At 40.6% G+C, this 21,060-nt stretch overlaps 1 protein-coding gene across 6 annotated transcripts in view; it reads right to left on the bottom strand.

Moving 5' to 3' along the window:
- Window positions 1-17,393, bottom strand: part of glra1 (glycine receptor, alpha 1) — a 114,821-nt gene extending 97,428 nt beyond the window's left edge. For 5 of the 6 annotated variants that reach the window (XM_044206199.1, XM_044206198.1, XM_044206200.1 and 2 more), the window contains exon 1: window positions 17,283-17,377. In XM_044206199.1, the coding sequence (XP_044062134.1) occupies window positions 17,283-17,353 (71 nt within the window). In that variant the 5' untranslated portion in view covers window positions 17,354-17,377. Of the gene's footprint in view, window positions 1-17,282 lie in introns of all 6 variants that reach the window. The other variant, XM_044206197.1, reaches the window with a different exon arrangement.
- Between the last annotated feature and the right edge of the window lie 3,667 nt (window positions 17,394-21,060).

Raw genomic sequence — 21,060 nt, 5'->3', positions numbered from 1 at the left:
TCTGGTGTAATCACTGTCCATGTTTTACATCATGAGTGACCAGAATTTACACTCAATAAGCACAATTTACTGTATTATACATGACTGGATTGTACAGTAACAACACAGTAACAGCCAGTGGTTATAAATAACCAAAGGCTATCTTGGTTTTAAAATGTCTAGATACCTTTTGACATGCAAAGGAACTAATCAGTGCTGACCGGGAAGCTTTGTATTTTGTAAAATAAGTGTATCTATCTGTTATTGGTTGCTTACATGGATAGACAATATTTCCCATACATGCAGGAAACTGATAACAGATGTAAAAACTGCTGAAAGCTCTGTTACCATCTTTGGAGCCAAATTCAAGGATTTAGGGGCCAAATTGGCCAGCAGGCTCCACTTTCGGCATCCCTCCATTACATGTACACTCTGAATTCAAATATGAGCAGCAGTTTGGAGAAGGCTTGTGTTGAAGTCTTTTCACCAGTGGCAAATGTGCTCACTGGTTTGATTCCACAATATTATTTATGCTCAATACTGGGAAAAAAAAACATTGTGATGTATTTTGAGACATTATATTTACATCTAAAATGCGCAGGGACTAGAGACGTACGATGTTGTGCACCACCTGAAATTTTAAACACTAATCATTCCATCTATCCTTGTATGAAACATAAAGCAGCTCTGAATTACCCTTTAACTAAATTACATTTATTAAAATCATGCTGAGCCTGATTGTGTTAATTGTGAAAATGATCTAAGATTACTGTGACCACTGAGATTGATTCAAGCACATTTGCATAAGTGATTACACTGTTGTGATTATCGTCTGTTTAAACATTTCACACTAACCGCTCTCTTGTTGATGTGCTCCAGAGGTCACACGAGTGACTGATGAGAGCGAGTGACGGGATGTCAATTGATGATGACGATAGTTGTCAGTAGCTTATCAGAGCCTAATAACCTCAGGTGTCACTGAAGAATCAGTGTAGACAACCTGGAGAAACACGGCATCTCTAAACCATCAATAATCAGATAATGGACCTCTGATGGCGTCTCCCAAAAGTGCAGGGCTCACACGCTCAGAGTTGTCGGCGATCAATGAGAAGAAATCAGGTTATTGAGGCCCATCACACTTCATCCAATTCTCTACTCTGTGAAAGCAAATTAGGTGAATCAGAGATTATCTCGGCACCAATAATTCCCTCCGCGACGTGACGAATCTGAGCTTAATCCTCTTTACGACGACAAGTGGGAGTGTGATAGGATCAAGCTCTCACAAAAAAAAACAAATTTCTGTTGTTTGAGCACATCGCTCACCACCGACATGATACAATAAAGCATAAGACCCATGTGAAATGGCTTTCAAATTAGCATTGAACAAACACACTGCTCGGTTGATGACGGTGCAATCAGATTAGTCACAGACTGGGATTACACCAGATAGTTAAGATAATTTCCCCCGGACATGTAGCATGGGACACTTCGGGCTGAATTACACTGACACTGTGAAATTAAGAAGGGGGTGTTGGACTCCTACTTGTAGCCTTTGAACCTCTAACTGTTCCAGGACCTGGGGCTTGCTGCTGAACCCATTTTTGACCCCCTGACCTTGGCCTCTGTGTTTTGTGCATGTTGCCTCCAAGTTTGCATCAAGTACAGTGCACTCAGCAGACTAAACATTACAGCTTCATCATATTTCTCCCACAGACACAGGAACAATTCTATGATCTTTCATAATGTCTTTTTTAGGTTTTTTTAAGGTTTAGGTCGATGATAAAGTTTCTAATTAACCGATTAACACACTAGAAATACCTGGCCCCAGATTTTCTGTCTCAATTAGTTTATTAAACAAAGCTTATTAAACTTATAAAATCATCACATGACTGAAGTTCCATATTGAGGTTACAAGATGACAACTGAGCCATCTCCATGACAACTCAGCAAACTGAACACTGAGAAATATGATTGAAAGCTACAGAAAAAGCTAGTAAGTGGACCTAGAGCTAAGACTTTTTTTCATTTTTTGAACAAAACAAAAAACTGGAGGTTGGTAGTTTGAATCCCATGCTGCTGAAAATCAGCGTGTTGAAAGCTAATCAAGAAAACGTTCCCTTGTAGAACTACTGTTGACAAGCCCCTTAACTAGCCACCTAAACCTGGTTTTCTCAAGCTGCTCAGTGCAACCACAGTCACTCAGGTGTCAAAATGAATAACAGAGAGCACTTATAATTCTTAAAAATAGCATCTACAATCTATGTTAATCTATCAAAGTTAAATTAAATTCATCATGTTACATTCGGACGTTGTACAGCTGAAACCCTCTGATGCAGCTTTTCATCAAGCACCTTATCCTCTATTCCTGTGTTTGATCTAGCTAAAGCCATGCAGCATACCTCCCTGCCATGTGTATTCTTTCGGGACGCTGTTATGTCAACAAGAATATAAGAAATCAATACATCCCAAACAAGAGGTCAATACCACTCTCGCTCTAAAACTGGAGCAGTTTCACAAGTCAAAGTTCATTCGGATTATAGAGCCTGTTGAGGGCAGTACACAGCCTGAGAGGTCATGGACGACTGGATAACTTACTCTTTCTGCTTCTCGGCACAGGTCCCAGGTCAGAAAAACTCTGATAATAATCTCTGTCTATTAATCAGCCCACCTCTGTTTTATCTGCTACTCCACAAAATACATATTTACTGGGTCACAGAGCCAAACGTGTGCCAGGTGTCTATTCCATTTGCATAAATGCTTGGCTTATTCAGATTGGTACTTTCAAAAGCCCACCTGCTTTAACGTTATTGCAAACAGTTCACACTGTAAATGTGGCTGACTCATTTTCCATGAATTAACCAGTTAAGAGAATATTCCACCTTCCACTCCGACTGACTGTAGATCATTTCTGATACAGGAGAAAGAAAGAAACAAAAGCTCGTGCAGCAAGTACTAATATCTGTGGACGCTTTAAGTCCAAAACACACCGGCCACAAACAACTACTGGATAGCATGACGCTTTCATTTGATTTCTCACCTAAAGGGAAAATCTCTCCAGCTGTGGCTCCCCAGGAAATGTCTTTTCCAATATTATCGTCATAATGCTGAGACTGCGGCTTGTAGAGGTCCAAATACAGTGTGACAGCTTCAGCACCCCAGCAGCTACCGTCAACAAAGGTACAGTAGCTGGAATGATCCAATAGACCTTTTTTATGGCACACTTTGTATTGTCCTATGATCCACCGTGCACAACAGTAGGATCCTGGTTCTATAACTAAATACAATAAAGCCACTATTCCTGTTATTTGTTGCACTCGTGTTTGACAAGCTGAAATCTCTGTCATGAGGTCAAAGGTCTGCTGAAGAAGCAAATAATATATAAAACAAAAAAGATGCTTTTGGAATATATGCTGTTGTCAACGCCTGAAAATACAAGAAGACATTATCATTTTTATATGTGTGTTTTAGTTAGTTTGTGTTTTAGTTTGCAAGAGATGATGAAGACAGAATGTGAAAGCAATAAGATGTTTCTATGCCACAGTGAGCAATTTAATTTGGAAGACTTCCAGACATCTTAAAAGGGGTGTGCTAGGGATTTAGACTTCTATAAAACTGGGGAAAATGGCAGCAGAGATATGTGAACTTGTAGTCCTTAGTTTGTGTTACGTTCCAGAAACCCACACTTTAGAGCTGCAATGACTAGTCTGCGATGATTTTGATTATTGATTAATCATTTAAGTAATTTACAAAAAACTGGTTAGTAACCCAATTAAGAACTACGTTATTTGTAAGATAAATAATAAAATAAGTAATAAAAATAACATGTAATAATGTGGCCTTTATTATTGCAAGTAATTTGTTTATTATTTTATTGTACCTTATTATATAAAACTACATAGGGAAAATTCCCCTAATACATTACGTACCTGCAATATAAGCACATTTTCATTTCTGTACTCACTGTATTGTATTGTTAGTCTCAAACATGCTTTTCAACTCGTGAAATTCACAGTACTTTCATTGCTTTTCAATATGTAAACACACACTTTATTAGACTGGAAAGGAGCCACTGTGGATTGAAGTGTTTCACAATCGACAGCACACAACCGTCGACATGGTCGAAAGCCGTCCAAGGCCTTTCCATCTGCTTTTGTTGATAATCTTCCCCCTGAGCATCCTGTTCTCTGGGTTTCCATGATCAAAGATCGGATTTGCTTTAATTATTTCAGATCAATGCTGGCCGTGGCTACTTTGGAGACCTGTGTCCAATGCTGAGACAGCAAAGAAGAACAAAAAACAGCTGAGTCGTCCTGTGCCAGTGTCTAATATGCACACAGCGAGAGAAGGAAAAGCGAGAGCGAGGTGTGGGCTAATGCAAGGCTCCAATCATTAGCCCTAAGTGTTCCTCATTATGTTCCTAAAGCCTCTGAAGACCTGAATCCCTAATTGATCTCATCCTGGCATTTAGTAACACTCAGGAAAGCAAAGGACTGCTCACTTCCCTGGCACTAACAGATAGGCTGCCTAGCTCGCCCAGCAAACACTCGCTCATCAATACAAATGAAGGCCTGATACTCGGATGGCTGAGCTGCGTCACACACTCCACAGCTCCAATGACACCAGGAACCACAGCAAAAAGGTCACGTTTTCAGATTCACAGGGGCAAAAAGTCAAACTCCGTTTGGTCCATTCAGTAGTGATTTTACTGAACTATGTGCAGAGCAGATTATCAGGTAAACACCACTTCGGCTTTATGTTTGCGGTTGCTGCAGAGGTTCGTGTTGGCCTGTATTTTCTGCTCCTGCTGGCTGTATGGTGCCAACATTTCCTACATGCTGCCAACTCACTTGTTGGTGTCCCATGCTGTTCAAAATTTGCTTTCTCACCCAGAATGCACTGGGAAAATGTTCATATACACTCACATGAATCACAGTGTCCTGTGGGGGACTTAAAAGGGACAGTTCACCCCAAAATTAAAAATACATATTTTTCCTCTTACCTGTAGTGCTATTTATCCGTCTGGATTGTTTTGGTGTGAGTTACTGAGTTTTGGAGATATCGGCCGTAGAGATGTCTGCATTTTTTTCAATATAATGTGGCTTTGAGATTGTGGTGCTGCTGAGATCACGGCACACCTGCTACGAATCTGCAATCAAGACACACAGTATATCAACCAGGCTCTCCTCTCCACTCTATGCCAGATTGTTCAGTGCTCTTCAGCAGTGCTAAGCTACAGCCAAAAGAGTCTCTAGTTCTTATTCTGTGCTTCGTGTGTACTGTTTCCATGTTTTACAGATTATCACTCGCCTGTGATCTCAGACAGCTTCTTGCACCGGTTTACTATTGGTCTTCAGTCTCCGGCTTCCCTTGCCAAGCCGACTACGTTGTGCCCACACAGTCTGCACCCTCCACCATTCCAGAAAACTCTGCCAGCCCTCGAAAAACACGCTCGGATCCTCTCAGCCTGAGAGGAGCCTGCTTCACTCACCTGGACACCTGGATCTGGATTTCTGTTTTTTGCTTTGAACTATTCACTAAAAATCTCCCTGTGTTGAAAACTGTAAACCTACTCTGTGTGCTGCTTTTGGGTCCTAAGATCGTTCAGCATAACAGAAACTGCTTACAACAAATCTTCAGGAAGTCACTGCATCCGGTTGTTCGCCAAGAAATAGTTATAGCACATTTGAATTACAGTGAGAATGGGAGGACATGTATCACTTGACAGAGCACAGCTGTTGATGGATGCAGTATTAGTTCTTGTTGCAGGAACTGAACAAGGGACCTTCCAGTTTATTAAATCACTGAGCCCTGTGGTTATCTCCAATGGTTAAACAATCTTTTTCCTCTTTTATACTATTGAAACCTTTTTGGCATTTGGCAAAATCTCTGAGCCCGATAATAACCTTTGTGTGACTACACTGATACACACTTTGATAAAAGATGCATACATTAAGAATCAGTTACACAAGTACACAAGTAGACAATGGCGGCTGAATAATAACTTTGAAATTATGTTAATCAATCAACATACACTTCATACACATATGTGAGCTGCTGTGCAGGTAGGTGTAGTCCGGGTTAAGCAAAGCACAAGGCACAAAAACACTGCAGGGGTTTGGGGATGGATTCCCATTGGGACCTGCTGTGTTAAAAATGTATGTAGTCATGGTGCTGTGAGGCACTCTGGATACTTTTGAGTCCACCAAGTTTTATGTGATATTAAAGCTTCTAAAATTAAAAGGCTTTGAGGGCAAGTTGGAAATGAAACTTGAAGTCTATATTTAAATTCCCAAACAGCAGAAATTTGCACAGTTTCAGTCCCAGAGGGCTGCAGCTCACACAGAGATGATTCCTCAGCATGTTTAATATTTAGTTTTCCATATTTTAAGCTAATTAAACCATTTAATAATATCTGCAAACAACACATATACATAATGTCAGGAAATTATTTCTTTCCCATATTCTCTTTATTACTTCTTGTTATGACTATGAATTGTTTATTTGATTTAACATTTTGTGTTTACTGCATGTTACGTTTCCTTTTTCAGAGTTTGATTATTTTTAAATTCAAAGACTTTTTGCATCTTAACCAATAATATTACACTGTTTTTCTTTTATAATATTATACTGTTTTTCTTTTCTTTTATTTGAAGTACACCACAAAGCAGTGACTAAGGCAGGTGAAACTGCTACTTCCTGTAACCCTTGTACTACTCCCTCAAAAGATCAGATCACTGGTTTTGTATCTTTAAAGTTATACTGAACTCTTTATTATTAAAATTGATATTCTTTCATCCTAAACTGTGAATAATGACATTAAATGAAGAATTAAAGCCATTTCTGTGCTGAAATATATTTGATACATTTATTGTATAGGTTTTAAACAATTAAAAAGTAAATTTAAGATGTGACAGGTATCAAGATTAAACTATGAAAACATGATTTTCATATACTTGCTACCAAATGCAAAGTCGACAAGAAAAGGAAATGTCCCAAATTAAGCTTCACTCAATACAAATAAAAATTTTAACAATGCTAAAATCTTGCTGGATGACGTGAACAAAGCTGGGTGGTCTGTAAGAAAACACTTTAACTGTAGTTAGAAAACAACTTGAAAACGCTTCCCGCTCTCTTTCTAAACAGCTTCTGTTACACAACAAAACAAAATTCACACATCTGTCTTCTGTTGCTGTCCAACTCCACTTTAACTACAGAAATGTACTGTGGCTCCAAACATTTCCAGGAATTCACCTTCACTATAACTGAGTTACAGTGCTGAGAGGGCATTGATAATATACTCTGTTATTTATGGTGCAAATCTGTCTCTGTCTGCTAATCAATAATGTATTATCATACATCAAGCTTTGGAAATGAACCTGCCCAGAAGTTAATTATTGTAGAGATGGTAGCGAACTCCACCAGAGCAGTCGATTGTTTTTCATTAGAGGACTTGGGAAATTGATCAAAGAAAATATATATATGTGTTATGATTTGTTATGATGGGAGATGTGCGTGATAAATATCAGCCAGCTACCTGCAGAATAAATGAAACAGCCTGAGGGCAGGTTCATAAATAACACAGTCGCTTTAATTTGGCTGAACCAGGAGTGTATGCTTACTGACACCGGATGATTTCTGAGAGGGGCATCTGGCAGGGGTGTGTGCTGAGCTCTCCATCTTTCTATAGTGTCCTTGAGCAACACAATAAATCCCTGCCAGCTCCAGAGGTTCTGTTCCATTGCTGACCATAATCTCTGAACTCTGACCCTTGACGTTTATGTTTACCACAGCAAGAAAAAAGACAGATTTGTCCCTCGGGGGGATCAAAAGAGGATTACTGAAGTTTGAATTAAGTGCAACAATTTAAAGTCTTCTAATGCTTTTTGTTCACTGCCCACAAAGTAAAACCCCCTCTCAGATCCTTTTTATGATCCTGTTATCATCAATCTGTGATGCTCAATACACTCTAAAAGTTATTATCTACTGAAACATTAGAAGTTACTGTTTTGTTTGACCGACTTTCCCTCACTTTGCCACATCGGCTTCTACTTACATTCATTATTTTTTAAGTTTCCCAGAATGCCATTTAACAACAACAGAGAATTTGAGGCATTAAATTCAGCAACATGTTGTCACGCATGCCACTCAACATGTTGCATGTCTTGCGTTGCATTGCATTCTGGTCTATTAGGGGCTGCTGACTGTACTAAAATGTTTAAACCATATCATGATGATACCAACATATTTAATTATTGTGGTATATTGTACAAAATCCTGTTTTCAGGATCATTTTTTAATTAAACATTACTTTTTTGTTGTACACATGTGAAGAGTTTTGTCTGTAATGTATGGTGTGATGCATCACAGTATACAGTAATTTCACAATTTTATATGCGATTTTGCATATATTTGCTATATATATATATAATATATTGATATTGTAAATATATATATTCTTCCATCAGGATGTGGATTTCTACCATATCTCATTTAGTATGATCCATTGCTGTGTTTCTGCAGTGAACATGGGCAGTGAAGGAAGCAGGAATATTGAACATGTACAACAAAGTTTGCTGCATACTTGGAGCTCCGTCCACCTTCACACACACACACACACACACACACACACACACACACACACACACACACACACACACACACACACACACACACACACACACACCTGTGCTCACCTGGTCAAACACTGCAGAATGTAAGTAAGGAAGTGGAGGTCAGTGTGTTGGTTTTTTACACAGCTGAAACTGAGTCCCTTCAATGCAGAAGTGTAATATAAAACTCCAGGTGTGTGGCTAAGCCTGCCTGTCACTCTCATATTTGTATGGTGACTTGAATTTACCTGTTCAAAACTTAAACTTGATATCAGTATGCAATCATTCTGGGTAAATAATATTCAACAGCAGACTGTACAACAGCAAGACTGAAGAACTCTCTACAGTTGTGGCTTTGCATTCCTTATTGAGGAACATTTCAAGTTTTATATCGCAGAGGAACTGAGTAGCATGGACTGTTGGATTGTCTGTTGCCCTTCTGTTTGTGTTGTTATATGTGTTTTTACTGTTTAATAAAAAAAAAACTTTTGATCACAAAAAGAAAAAAATATCACAACAGTAAGGTTTAGGTCAAGTCTCAGGTCAGGTCTCAGTTTTGTGACTCAAGTCTCAAGTGTGCAGCTTTAGTATTTACAATAACTCTGATATGATACAAAAGCAACAGTGCTCTATTTTCCCCAGTGAAAAAAGCTTTTTTTCAAGTTTGACCTTGCACTTCACAAAAACAACCCAGGAAAGAGACTCTTTTCTGTTCCCTGTGTTCTAAGTTCTAGGTCGAACTTACATTTTGATTGTAGGAAAACAGAGGCAAGCCTGCGACGTGACTGTAAATACTGATGACAGCCAACACTGAGTCACAACACTTGTACAGCTAATGAATGCCACAACTAGAAATGTTGCACCGAAGTGAAATATCACTCAAGGTAACATGACATTCCATTAAGTCATTCTGTCACAGCTCTGTTTTTTCTGACTGTCTACGTGGAGGCTAACCTTTTATTTAATGAACACACCGCCAGGACATTCAGTCTTCTCTTAGTCACTCTGTTCTCTGTAAAAAGTCAGGTCTGTCCCAATTTCAATCCTGCCAGTTCAGGATAAGGACTTTTATTTAATATCAACACTCAACAGCGTCTGACATCCAGGGCTTCTTTACTTAAAATAATTCAGGAAAGCAGACGAATGACCTTCTCTAAATCGCCAAATTTCAACATCAATTTATTTCATGAACTGGTAGAGTCGGATTTAATTTACCCTGTGATGTGATGAAGGTGTATCCATGTGTGTGTCTCCTGAATGGCGGTGTGTGGAGATCTCCACATGCAGCTGCGTTTTCAAGGCCAGTTCAAGGTTACCTTCCAGCAGCAGGTAAATGGCTGCAGGCACAACTGAATATTGGCCCTGCTAATAGAAATTATAGATTTCATTATCCTTATAGATTCTACATACGTTTTCCCCTTGAACAGCTACTTGACGGTGAAAGCAGCGCCCATATTTCAGCCCAGAGGTGAAATGTTTAGATTACGTGTTTATATGGACTGCTCACTGTTTCCACTTGAGAGATTAAAGAGTTTTATTGAATATAGAAATCCACAGAGGAAAAGGTCACTCTGCACATTTCGTTCAGGTGAAGATGAATAGTTTGCATGCTGAGGGCTGTTGCTTGTGTGCATAGTAACGATCTGTGCAAGAAATGAGAGAGGCGAGCAATCTGCGTAATCACAGGGAGTCTGATGTGAAATGAGCGAAGCACCTGATCAAAAGAGGACCGCTGTTTGTTTCTCCGGAGAAGCTGAGTTCTCGAAACCTGGAGATGCTTTATTTGTTGCGGTTGCACTGCGAACAAACACAGAGCCTCACCACAAATCACCTGCAACACCTGATTTAAAAACGAAAAAAACAAAGTGTGAACAGAAAAGCCTTCTACTTGTCTTTTTCCACTCCTGCACAACCGTGAGATAATAAATTCCATCCGTAATTGTATCTAAATCAGTGAATACAAATTTCCCTCGAGAGGAATTTGTGGCAAACTGAACATATGCTCCACTTTTAGCATAAACCTCTTTTCCTGAAACTGAAACACACACAAAGCTGAAGGCTCAAATACATGCATACATGAACACAAGCATCTAGAAATATTCAGGCAAACACGCACAAACATCACGTTGCTTAGGAGAGCCTTCCCCAAAGCTTCCTGCGCTAACCTCAAAAATTCTGCTGTTCCAACAACAACCTCCTGCCTGGTGGAAAAGCAATAAGGCAGAGATGTCAATGGCTGCTCAAAGGCCTGTCAATCATTGTGACTGACTGATTGGTATTCCCTGATGGTCATGGTTTGTGCGTTGGCATTCTCTAAATGCAACGCTGACTGGTTTGATCAGTCATTACTGCCTGAGTGGTCGATATAAGCGGACGACGTGCTGGAGGCCTGCGGAGGACTTGTGCTCACCTTCACACAAGTCTGTTCCTCTGCTGTGATTCTGGCTCAGATATGGACTCTGAAATAGTCGAGAATTATGGTCATATACAGTAGCATTGCCTAAGTCATCCATACTGGAGGTTCTGAGCTCATCAGCAGCAAAAGCTGACTGTATCATCACTGACTTGTTTTGTGTTTAGTCAGCTTGTTAGCCATCTAGCTGCAGTACCTGTTTAGGTTACCATCACTGTCTAGTGCTGTGTCCAAAATAACTTCCTTGTTCGCTGTCCTTTAAAGGTGCAGTTTAGTGTACTGTAATTTACACATCTATCAAAGGCAAAGCATGCATTAAGTATATACGATTGTTAGCAAAAAGTAGCACACAAGCTATGGACCAGTGGTCACCAACCTTTTCCAAGTGTTTTTGCTAAATGAGCTGGCTAGCTGGTGTGCTGACAGTTCAGGTTAACAGAAATGAATATCCTCAAGCTCCAACTCAGACTATTGGTGTAGACACTGAAGACATTATCCATTCAGATTATTTACTTTACATAAATCATTACTGTACTGCAATAAATAAATAAATGAGCCAGTCATTAATCTTAAATCACAATTTTCCTAACACTGATACAACAAACCTGCTAAACTGAAACTAACTTTGTATAATCAAGCATGTTGGTGCACAATTCTGTCTTAGATGTTGACAGCTCATTTCTAAAAACTTCCCAAAACACACACAACAGGGAATCACTTCGCCAGCTTGACTGCCATTTCTCTGTCTGATTAGATTCAAAGGCTGAATTTGACACTAAATGACTCATAATTAGGGGTTAAATTGGGACTTGTTATGTGGGGAGGGGGGTGTGGGGTGCTCTGTGGTTTCAGGGGTGCCACGGGTGCACATGTGTGTGCGAATAGACTACAAAATCTGATTGATATCATTTGACAAACTGTAAATAAAATATAACAAGGAAAGACAACCCTCTGCTCTGAACACTAAAACGCTAATCAAAGTCATTCTAGATACTGTTGGCAGTGCGCAAAACTACAGCGGATGACAATAAAACCTTTCTGTGAGTGCACGCTCCTGTGTATCTGTATCAAATATTGAAACTATCAAAACATTGTCTAAGCAGAATATCAGAGCAATTTACATTTTGTTATTAAACAAACAGTTTTTGACCTATTTTTCTCCCTACCTTGCCATCCGCCCTAAGCAAAATCCTGCTAAGGGGCCCTCCTACCTGACCCGTGAGCCATGTAAACCATTTGCCATTGCCACACAGTCCCACCTGACACCCCAGTGCTCCCACTATGAACCTCCTTTTAAACAGTTTGCTCCATCTGTCGGTCTAAGAATAAGTAAATCTATACAGAACAGAATGAGGTATAAACAAACAACATTTATTGAATAGAAAATGTTCTATAGAATCTTAAGATAAGTGAATATTAACATTAACATAAATAAGAGTAAGGGTAGAAAATATAAAACGTAGAAAATAATAAAATATATCACTGAGCTTCTGGCTCTGCTGCCTGGCAATTAGTCCAGTCCTCGCCATATTATACAATTAGCTTCGGCCATGCAGTGTAAACATAGGCCTGAGGGCTATGGCTGCAGCTTCATGTCTCAAAATAGTAAAATAATACCTATACAGCTGTGTGGCTCCCCCAGATTCCCTTTTTATACATTTTCAAATATAAATTACTATTTATACTATGTCATGGCTGAATACTTGATGGTTGTATTGTACTGAGAGATGTGCATCCATCTTGCCCAGTATGCAGCTAATCAACATTTAAATTCAATATTTACTGTAATCAATAGTCAATGTCAATCCATCTTTATTATTATCTATTACTCCAGAGTTGTAACCAAACCTTGACTGAGAGACTAGATAATCAATGTCTTGTTTTAAAATGATGTGCGCCTGGAGTGTCATCACGCCCATATATTGTCTGGACTGGTCCCTGCAGTGGCTGCTGCTCAAGTTTCACTTTGTGCTCGATGCGGTTATCTTTTCCGTTGGCGTTTATCAAACGTAATAAATAGTTGTATTTCACTCTCACTTTTGTCAGGCGCAAAGTCACAGAACACAGGCCTGGAAGTGGCTGCCAAGCGAGCAAGACACAGACAGACCAAGAGATGCACTGCGAGCTAACGTTAGATCATCAACTTAAAGTGTTATTTGCTGACATCAAACTTGGAGAGCAGAGGACACAAGTTTACCTGATTGCTGTTCCCGCAATTCACTCTCATGGTGCTTATCTTTTCGGATAGTTCCGCTTCACTCGTTGAAGTTGTAAACAGTGACACCTGCTTTGACGCGAGGGGGAGGCGCGGCCCTTGCGTAATTTTGCGCACTCGGCCTGATGACACAGAAGAGCGTAGGCTCAACCCCGGCCCTGTTTAACCACTGCTCATAATGGATGTGTTTATTTTGCAGTGTGAACACACTCTCGCAGCATGACAATCCTTTAGGAGTGTCTCTCTCTGTTGTTCTTGGTGGGTGATTTCCATTTTATCTTGTATTTTCATTTATATTGTACACATCTGAAGTAGCTGGTGCTCTCATAAGATTGTTTCTCAGCTCATACAAAGCGACCACTATAGTAAAGAGGTCAAGGGTCAGTTTCACTTGTTCCACTGGTGTTCTTCAAATTACTGCCAGTGTTTTAAAATATGGTTCTTTTGTTCAAAAATGTCGAGCACTTGATTCAGAAAACTTTAGTAAATAGAAGTTGAGATGTGCTGGCAACAAGGGAAAATTATCTCACCTTCTTGGCACTTTCTTTCACCTTTCTTGACAGAATTCAGAGATTTAAACCTGAATACAAGATTAAAGGTTTTGTTGAGATGAACATTTCCTGCAGGTCCAATTTCAATCTAAATTCTCAGCTCTCCTCTCCTGCTTCTTTGATGAATAATAGGAGCGGGACAGAGAGTGAGAGGGGAGAGATATGTGCGAGCATTAAATGTGTATTCATCACGTCTGGCCCTGGCCATTGACAGGCTAATCAATGTTTAGTAATAAGGCTGAATGTGGAATGAGGTGTGGGGGGTCTGGGTCGGGACGGAGGGGAAAGAGATATCAATTAAGCAGGGAACTGCCTGAGTCCAGGCCTGAGGAGCTGAGACGGCAATATCCCGACTCTGGTTCATTAACTAAACAGTGTGTGCTGAATGCAAAACTCCTGAGCCACCCACCTCCAGCACCACAACCCAACCCACCCATCCCGACAGTAAATGGCTGCCTTATTCAATGGAAACGAGGGAGTGGCTGCAGCAGGTAGAACAATGCCTTTTGATAGCTCTCATAATGAAATATCTCGGAGGCCGTGCAGGGAAACGATATCCACACGTGATGCAATAAAGGGAAATGTGCAGGGTTGGAATTGCAAAGCTGGACCCAAACACATTACCAAATTATATTGTAAGATATTTGCATACAATATGCATTCAGTGTAAACTGAGAGAAACAGTGGCTAAAAGTAAGTAGACTCATTCCCAGCTCGCAGTTTGTTCCCAATATGGAAAACAAGCAAAAAATAATAATTTAGTTTTTCGAAAATCTGGAGGATTTGTGGCAGTGCAACTTTTCACCAACAATGGTTATAAAGTTAAATCCTATATATAAAAAATGACTTATTTGTTTTATTTTCTTCTTATTAACAGTGGTGAACAGCAAGTATAAGTTTAAAGTACTTTTCCATAAGTATTTCTGTTTTCAGGCTTCTTTATTCCTCCACTACATGGAAATATTGTACTTTTTACTCCACTACATGTAGGGCTATAGTTCGTGGTTACTTTGTATATACATTTTTTCCATACAAAACATATGATCAACTTATAATAGTCTACTGGTTATTTCATTGGACTCCAGCACCCTATTTTCATCATCAGGGTAGGCTCTACCTGGTGTACTGTACAAGTACAGTATAAAAGATCTTTCAATCATTCCCATCAACTATTAACTTTTTAAACAAAGTGTAATTTGTTTTCATTGTATTTATTGCTTTATTTTCTGTAGTTATTAATTTGGGTACTGTCTGTGAAACCAATGTGAACCTGAGTATTTTAAAGCAACTTTGTTAAACTCCAAGTACTCCGGATCCTACAATAGCGTCTTTCATTCGATGTGGCCTGCCTGGTAAACACGTACGTCTTTCTAATTCTGCACCACCAGTTTTTAACACAGAATTTCTGTAAAAACCCTGATGACATCATCAGGGTACCTCAGGTGCCCCTCCTTGAGCTTCACCTCAACCAGCTACAGCATTAAAATGCTTCTGACGTATTAATGCATCAGTAATAATTATCCAGTAATAAAATATATATTCTAATGTAACACTCTGAAAGGGCCATTCTGCACGAGTACTTGTACTTTTAGGACTTTTACTAGTTTGAGTACCTTAACATTGTGTTTTTGCAACTTTTACTTAAACACTTCTGAATATTTCTCTGACTCCATGGCAACCATCACATAAAAATAGAAGTTAGTATAAAAAAAAGTTGACACACATGTTGCAACCAGGGTCTTTATAAATGAATAATTCACTTGTTGCCTGAACCCAGTCAGCTCAACAATCCCAAACCTGCTGCTATTATTCATGGTCCCAGGAGAGCAATTTAAAGCCTGTGAAGGGCAGTGACATCTGATACTTTTTCCCTGTTTATTAAATGCTTTCACCTTGTTGATGATGCATTAGGCATCCCATAGTGGCTTAAAGCCAAATACCTCCTGAATCCAACTTCCCGTCTACTGTCCATCCCCTCTACTGTCCGTCTCATACCACACAGTCCTCTAATGATGCAGAAATGTCTTCAGAACAACCTTAGAGAAATCATTTTGTCGTCCTCTCTTTGTGGTTTGATCAGGTCTTGCGACAGTTTCACATTTGTCATTGACAATTCTGATATGAGTGTAGTGTCTTTATTTCAACATGTTGTTGATGTTAAAAAATGTACCCATCAGCCCCTTTTGGTTGAGCTTGAATACTGGATGAGACCAATGACAATGTTAACAAGCACCACAATCAACAACCATGGGACTCGTCTATTCATTCTGTTTACAGGAATTCCACCATTAATACAAAACTAGCAACTACCAAATCTGCTCAACGCGAGTCCTTTCAAAAGCACCAACAGCCACGTTTTCCTCGTTTGTCAACGACAAAACGATGGCTGCAACTTCGTGTTTCAGGCAACATCCCCCTTGAGCATCCAATGGCACAGCAGCGTTACCATATGCCCCACCTACTGCTGCATCATTAACACAGGATTTGGTTGCTATGGGGTTCTGCATACAGCATGTAAGAGGGCCTTGATGAATAGGCAACTTTGGAGGCAGCAGGGATGAGTAAATGTTGCTTCCAGCAGGGAGGGGGACTGGAGATGACCTCAAAATCAAAAAAAGAAAATATGGAAAAATATGGCTGGCTGTAGCTGCTGGAAAAAGAACTAGCTCAAAATATGACGTATCTGGCAAAAGAAAAACAACACATAACTGAAAGTAAAGAAATGTATGTTTGACTATTCTGTTTTTTTCCTTCTCTTTGGTGTTTTTGTGGATTTAGCTTGATGAACAACCAGCGCAGCAGCAGCAGCAGCAGCAGAATTAATTGCTGTTAATCGATTAATGGATTGCTTGTAATGAAAGAAGAAATTACAACCCAAACCTCATAACAACTGACAATGTCTTATTGAACTGGTGAGACAAATTAGTTGAGGTTTTCCAGGGAACAAATAAGTAAAATAAATTATTGAAATGATTCACAATTTCACTGTTTTTTGATGAAAAAGTCACTTTCAAGTCGACAGAAACCCATCTACCCTCTACACACTGACTGACATGACCTCCACAAGCGTAGACATCAGTGTGTGTGCATTTCTTATTGCTATTAACAGCGTTAGGAGTCATAAATAACAGCATCATGTAAATGCCAAAAACATGTGGTGCCCTGAGAGTCTACTTTTCTCTTCACATGCCTGTTGACATTCTGGAGAAGCACGTCATGAACGCAGACCGCCCGCTAGTGGTCGCTGTTTGCTCCCCATACAATCCTGCCTAGATTCAACGTGACTTAATTCAACTAACTAGTGCAGGCTGACGGGCACCTGAGCAATTACACACACAACCCCAAAGGTAACTTTCACAAGATTTCACCTGGATTCCCTTCAAGACTTCGGAAGGGAATTTTCATGTATGTCCCAAATGGCAGCAAAGCAACACCAATGCAAATTTCTCAAACCCCATAAAAATTACACACACCATTATTTTCACTCATGAAGTCCATGTCATGCCTCTGCTTACCTGATAAACACTACCGTTTCCCACAAATAGATCCCCAGCGCGTTTAGTCGGCACATTTTTGCCAGTCTCATTTTGTTTGGAGGGGGAAGGGGGAGTGAAGGTGTTGCTGAAGGGGGGGCACACTCTTGAGAGGATGAATTCCCCTCCAGAAAAAAAAAAAAAAAAAACTCCTTTAGTGGTGGAAAAGGAGGAGGAAGAGGAGGAGAGGGGAGGGGGGGTTATGTTTATGGTTTATGACCTCCAAGGTGAGCCGAAAATGTTCCGCTTGTTTGTGCGTGTTTCAGATCCCGGAGTCGCCGGTGCTGAGCCGCGGGATGCTCATGACCTCACCGGCCATGAAATCATGCTTGTGTCCGCTCTCACGCCTCCAGCGCCGCCACCGTGGAGCCGGGGAAAATCCACAAAATCCACCCCGAAATTGTGTTCAGGACCACGGACAGAGGCAGGCAGATACACCAGCGGGGCTGCGGGGAAGACGCTGGTCCAGGTTTTGGCTGAAGGGGGGGGGGTGGGGGACAGAGAGGGGAGGGTGGGGGTGGAGGGGGTGGGGGTCTCGAGAAGAGGTTAGCTGCTCACAGGCTCCTGTTAATTGACACACAATTACACCCAATTACTCTTAAGTCCAGTCTGTGCGATCCACAGCGGTTAAAGGGAAGTAAGACATATTCCTTCAGCGGTGGAAAAAAGAATCACTGGCTGTTTTGGCGGCGGGAAGCTGCGTCTCACTGTCTCCAGAGGTCTGGCAAACTGTGCATGTGTGTTATATTCCCCAATTCCACTCGCAGAAAAGAACCACACAGGGGAGTCCTCTTCTCAGGTCTGCAGGTTTATGTATGCATCCCAGAGGCAGCCGGAGCGTCGCTCCGGATCCGTGCGTATCGGCTGTTGCGGGAGTCCCGGCGTTGCTGCTGCCGCTGCTGCTCAGAGAAGGAGGTCTGCAGGTAGAACAAGTCTGCCTTCTTTTCTTCTTCTCCCTCTCCTTCTTCTTTACCTCCGCCTCCTGGTGCTGCTTCTCCCTCTTTCTCTCGTAGTTGTCTCCCAGGGGCGAGTAGTAGTAGTAGTAGTACTTGGCGCTGAAGCAGCACGGCTCAGCTACTCCCATTGTCTGGTGGTGGTCAAGTTGGAGACGCACCGGCAGCCGCTGCTGCGCTCCGCATCCGCTCCCATCCGGGCACCGCTTCCGTCGGAGAAAAAAAAAATCAATTCCCTCAGGAGAAGTGAGAGTGTTATACTAACGTAGAGACCTGCGTGTCGGACTGATGTGGACCCTCTTCTATGGCAGGAGAGCGGCAGCAACACTAGCCCCTGCCCGGCGCACACACACGCACGCGCACACACACACACACACTCGGCGGTCCAGTATAAACAGCACGGCCAGCCTCGGTGCGCTCCGACACTGTATTTTCTTGCTGCAGTCATTTAGCAAACTCCAAAAAACGCACCTCGCAGTGGACAGACACGCCCACAGGATGCTGCCATTGGCCAGCACGGTCCTGAAGCCCGTCACTGATTGGCCGGCAGAGGTGTCACTAGCTGGACGAGCTCTGCCCCTCACGCACAGATCCCCTAAGGAAAAATGACTGTAATAAGAACTTAGTGATGAGTTTAGACGGACATTACAGACATAGTCTTAAAGATCTAATGTGTCTGTGGTGCTGAGCAGTGAGGTTAAATTGATCTTACAGTAAGGGAAAGGAAGGACACTTTTCGAACACAGAGGCAGTTTGAAGTACATGTGGCAACAATTTAATCAGAACATTTGAAAACTCAATAAAGAGGGAAGTGATATCAATTAAAGTAGGCCTAGAACAAAATGAAACTAAAATACACCGAAAAAATATTAGAAGAAACAATAGAAAAGGAATATAGTAGAAAAGTTGTCAGAGAGAATAGAAAAGTTGTAGTGCAGTTTCAGTGCAGTGATTATTTCTTTTGTTAAATTTGGAAGAATTTAAGTGCTGTGTCATTCAGATTCCTCTCCTATGTTTTTGTGTTTTGTGGTGTGATTTTATCACATAGCGGCACCATGTGATAGTTTCTATTATTTAAATCTTCCGCAGTTCCCGCGGTACTCAATTCTCAATCTTCTATGTCTATATATTATTCATTAATATGAGTAATGATTACATTGAAGTCAAATAGGCCTATACAAAACAGATATTATAGTTTTGTAATATGTATCATATACTGTATACCATATTCTTGTATGGATATCTGTTTCTATTTTTGTCTGTTTTTACTCCACTACTACAAGGACCAAAGGACTGTTATGTTAGTCCATCCAAGGCTCTGGTCCAGAGCAAGTTATCTCAGTGACTGCTGGCCAGGCTGCCTCATGGTCCCCAGTGGATGACTCCTAATCTGGCGTTTTTGTCAGCTGGTACTAATTGCCAGACCTTTGTAAAGTTGCAATGGATATTCTTGATCTTGACAGGAGGAATCCATTTAGTGACCCTCTGTTCTGAGCTCTACCGCCACCAGGAAAAAAAATGTTTTTGTACACTAGAAACATCCAAATCTGATGGGCAAATTGCAATGAAATTTACTGATCACATTTCTGCTCCCCAGAGGATGAATCCTTATGATTTTAATGACCCCATTATCTTATTTTCTCTCAGAACATCCTTTATTTTTTAGCGCCACTGCTGGCAAGGCTGCACGAACTGCCACATCATCAGTGCGATTTCTGATCCGGTCAGTACATTTAGATTTGCTGTTATCAAGGTCATCGAGTTTCGCTTTGGTTTGAATAAGTGATGTCTTGTTGCTAACCTGCCAGTAATTATTATTATACCCTTCTTCACATTGTGGTACAAGTCTTTGCAGCATTATCTCTGACAATTTTACATCATTTGCATATTGATGCTTTCTAACTTTATAGGATTACACATTATATGTACTATTCAAACGGGAATTTATAATGCACCTATATGGTACTCACTAGTGCGCTTACACCAATCAAGTGGTACTTTACAATATTTTTGAATCTTGTATGATGTCACTGTAATATTGATGTTCTAACAATGTCTTCTGTGATATTACTGTAGCACTTTCTATTTCTGCATACACACACACACACACACGCACACTCCTCCTCAGGACCGTTTTGTCCGAAGTGTCTGCTGGAACGTGACTCTGATTCTAATGTCTGCAGGCACTGAGGGAATCACAAGGCTGAGTGATACTGGGACTGAAGAGCACTCACACTCACACACACACACACACACATACATACAGAAAGACAGCGAGGGGAGGAGCTGCTGAATATGGATATGATGGCTTCATTAGTGTAAAGGGAAAGCTGCTCCTTCTACAAGGCTTCTACCTCAAACTCAGGCCTATAAAATAATAATAAAAAGTAAATAATGGAAATACTTCATCAGTCAAGTCAAAACAATTTTATTTATATAGCCCAATATCACAAATCACATGTATACCTCAAAGGGCTTTACAATATGTACAGCATATGACACCTTCGATCCACAGACCCTCCGTTCGCATCAGGAAAAACTCCCCCAAACAACCATTTCACGGAGAGAAAAGACTGAATAAACCTCAGGGAGAGCAGCAGAGGGATCCCTCTTCCACTCATTCGTTATTTGCACTTATTGCAGTAAAGACCCATTGACCCTGCTTTCAAAACTCTAATGGATAAAAAGGCAATATTAAACTAAATGGAGAAAATACAGTTATATGTAGTTGAAATAACGATTTATTATTATTTTGTATTATTTTACTGTGAATTCTGGCAGAATACTGTCATGATGATATGAATTAT

Source organism: Siniperca chuatsi, linkage group LG8 (genome assembly GCF_020085105.1).
Source record: "Siniperca chuatsi isolate FFG_IHB_CAS linkage group LG8, ASM2008510v1, whole genome shotgun sequence".
In the NCBI taxonomy this organism is placed as follows: domain Eukaryota; kingdom Metazoa; phylum Chordata; class Actinopteri; order Centrarchiformes; family Sinipercidae; genus Siniperca; species Siniperca chuatsi.
This window is presented reverse-complemented; position numbering and strand designations above follow the sequence as displayed.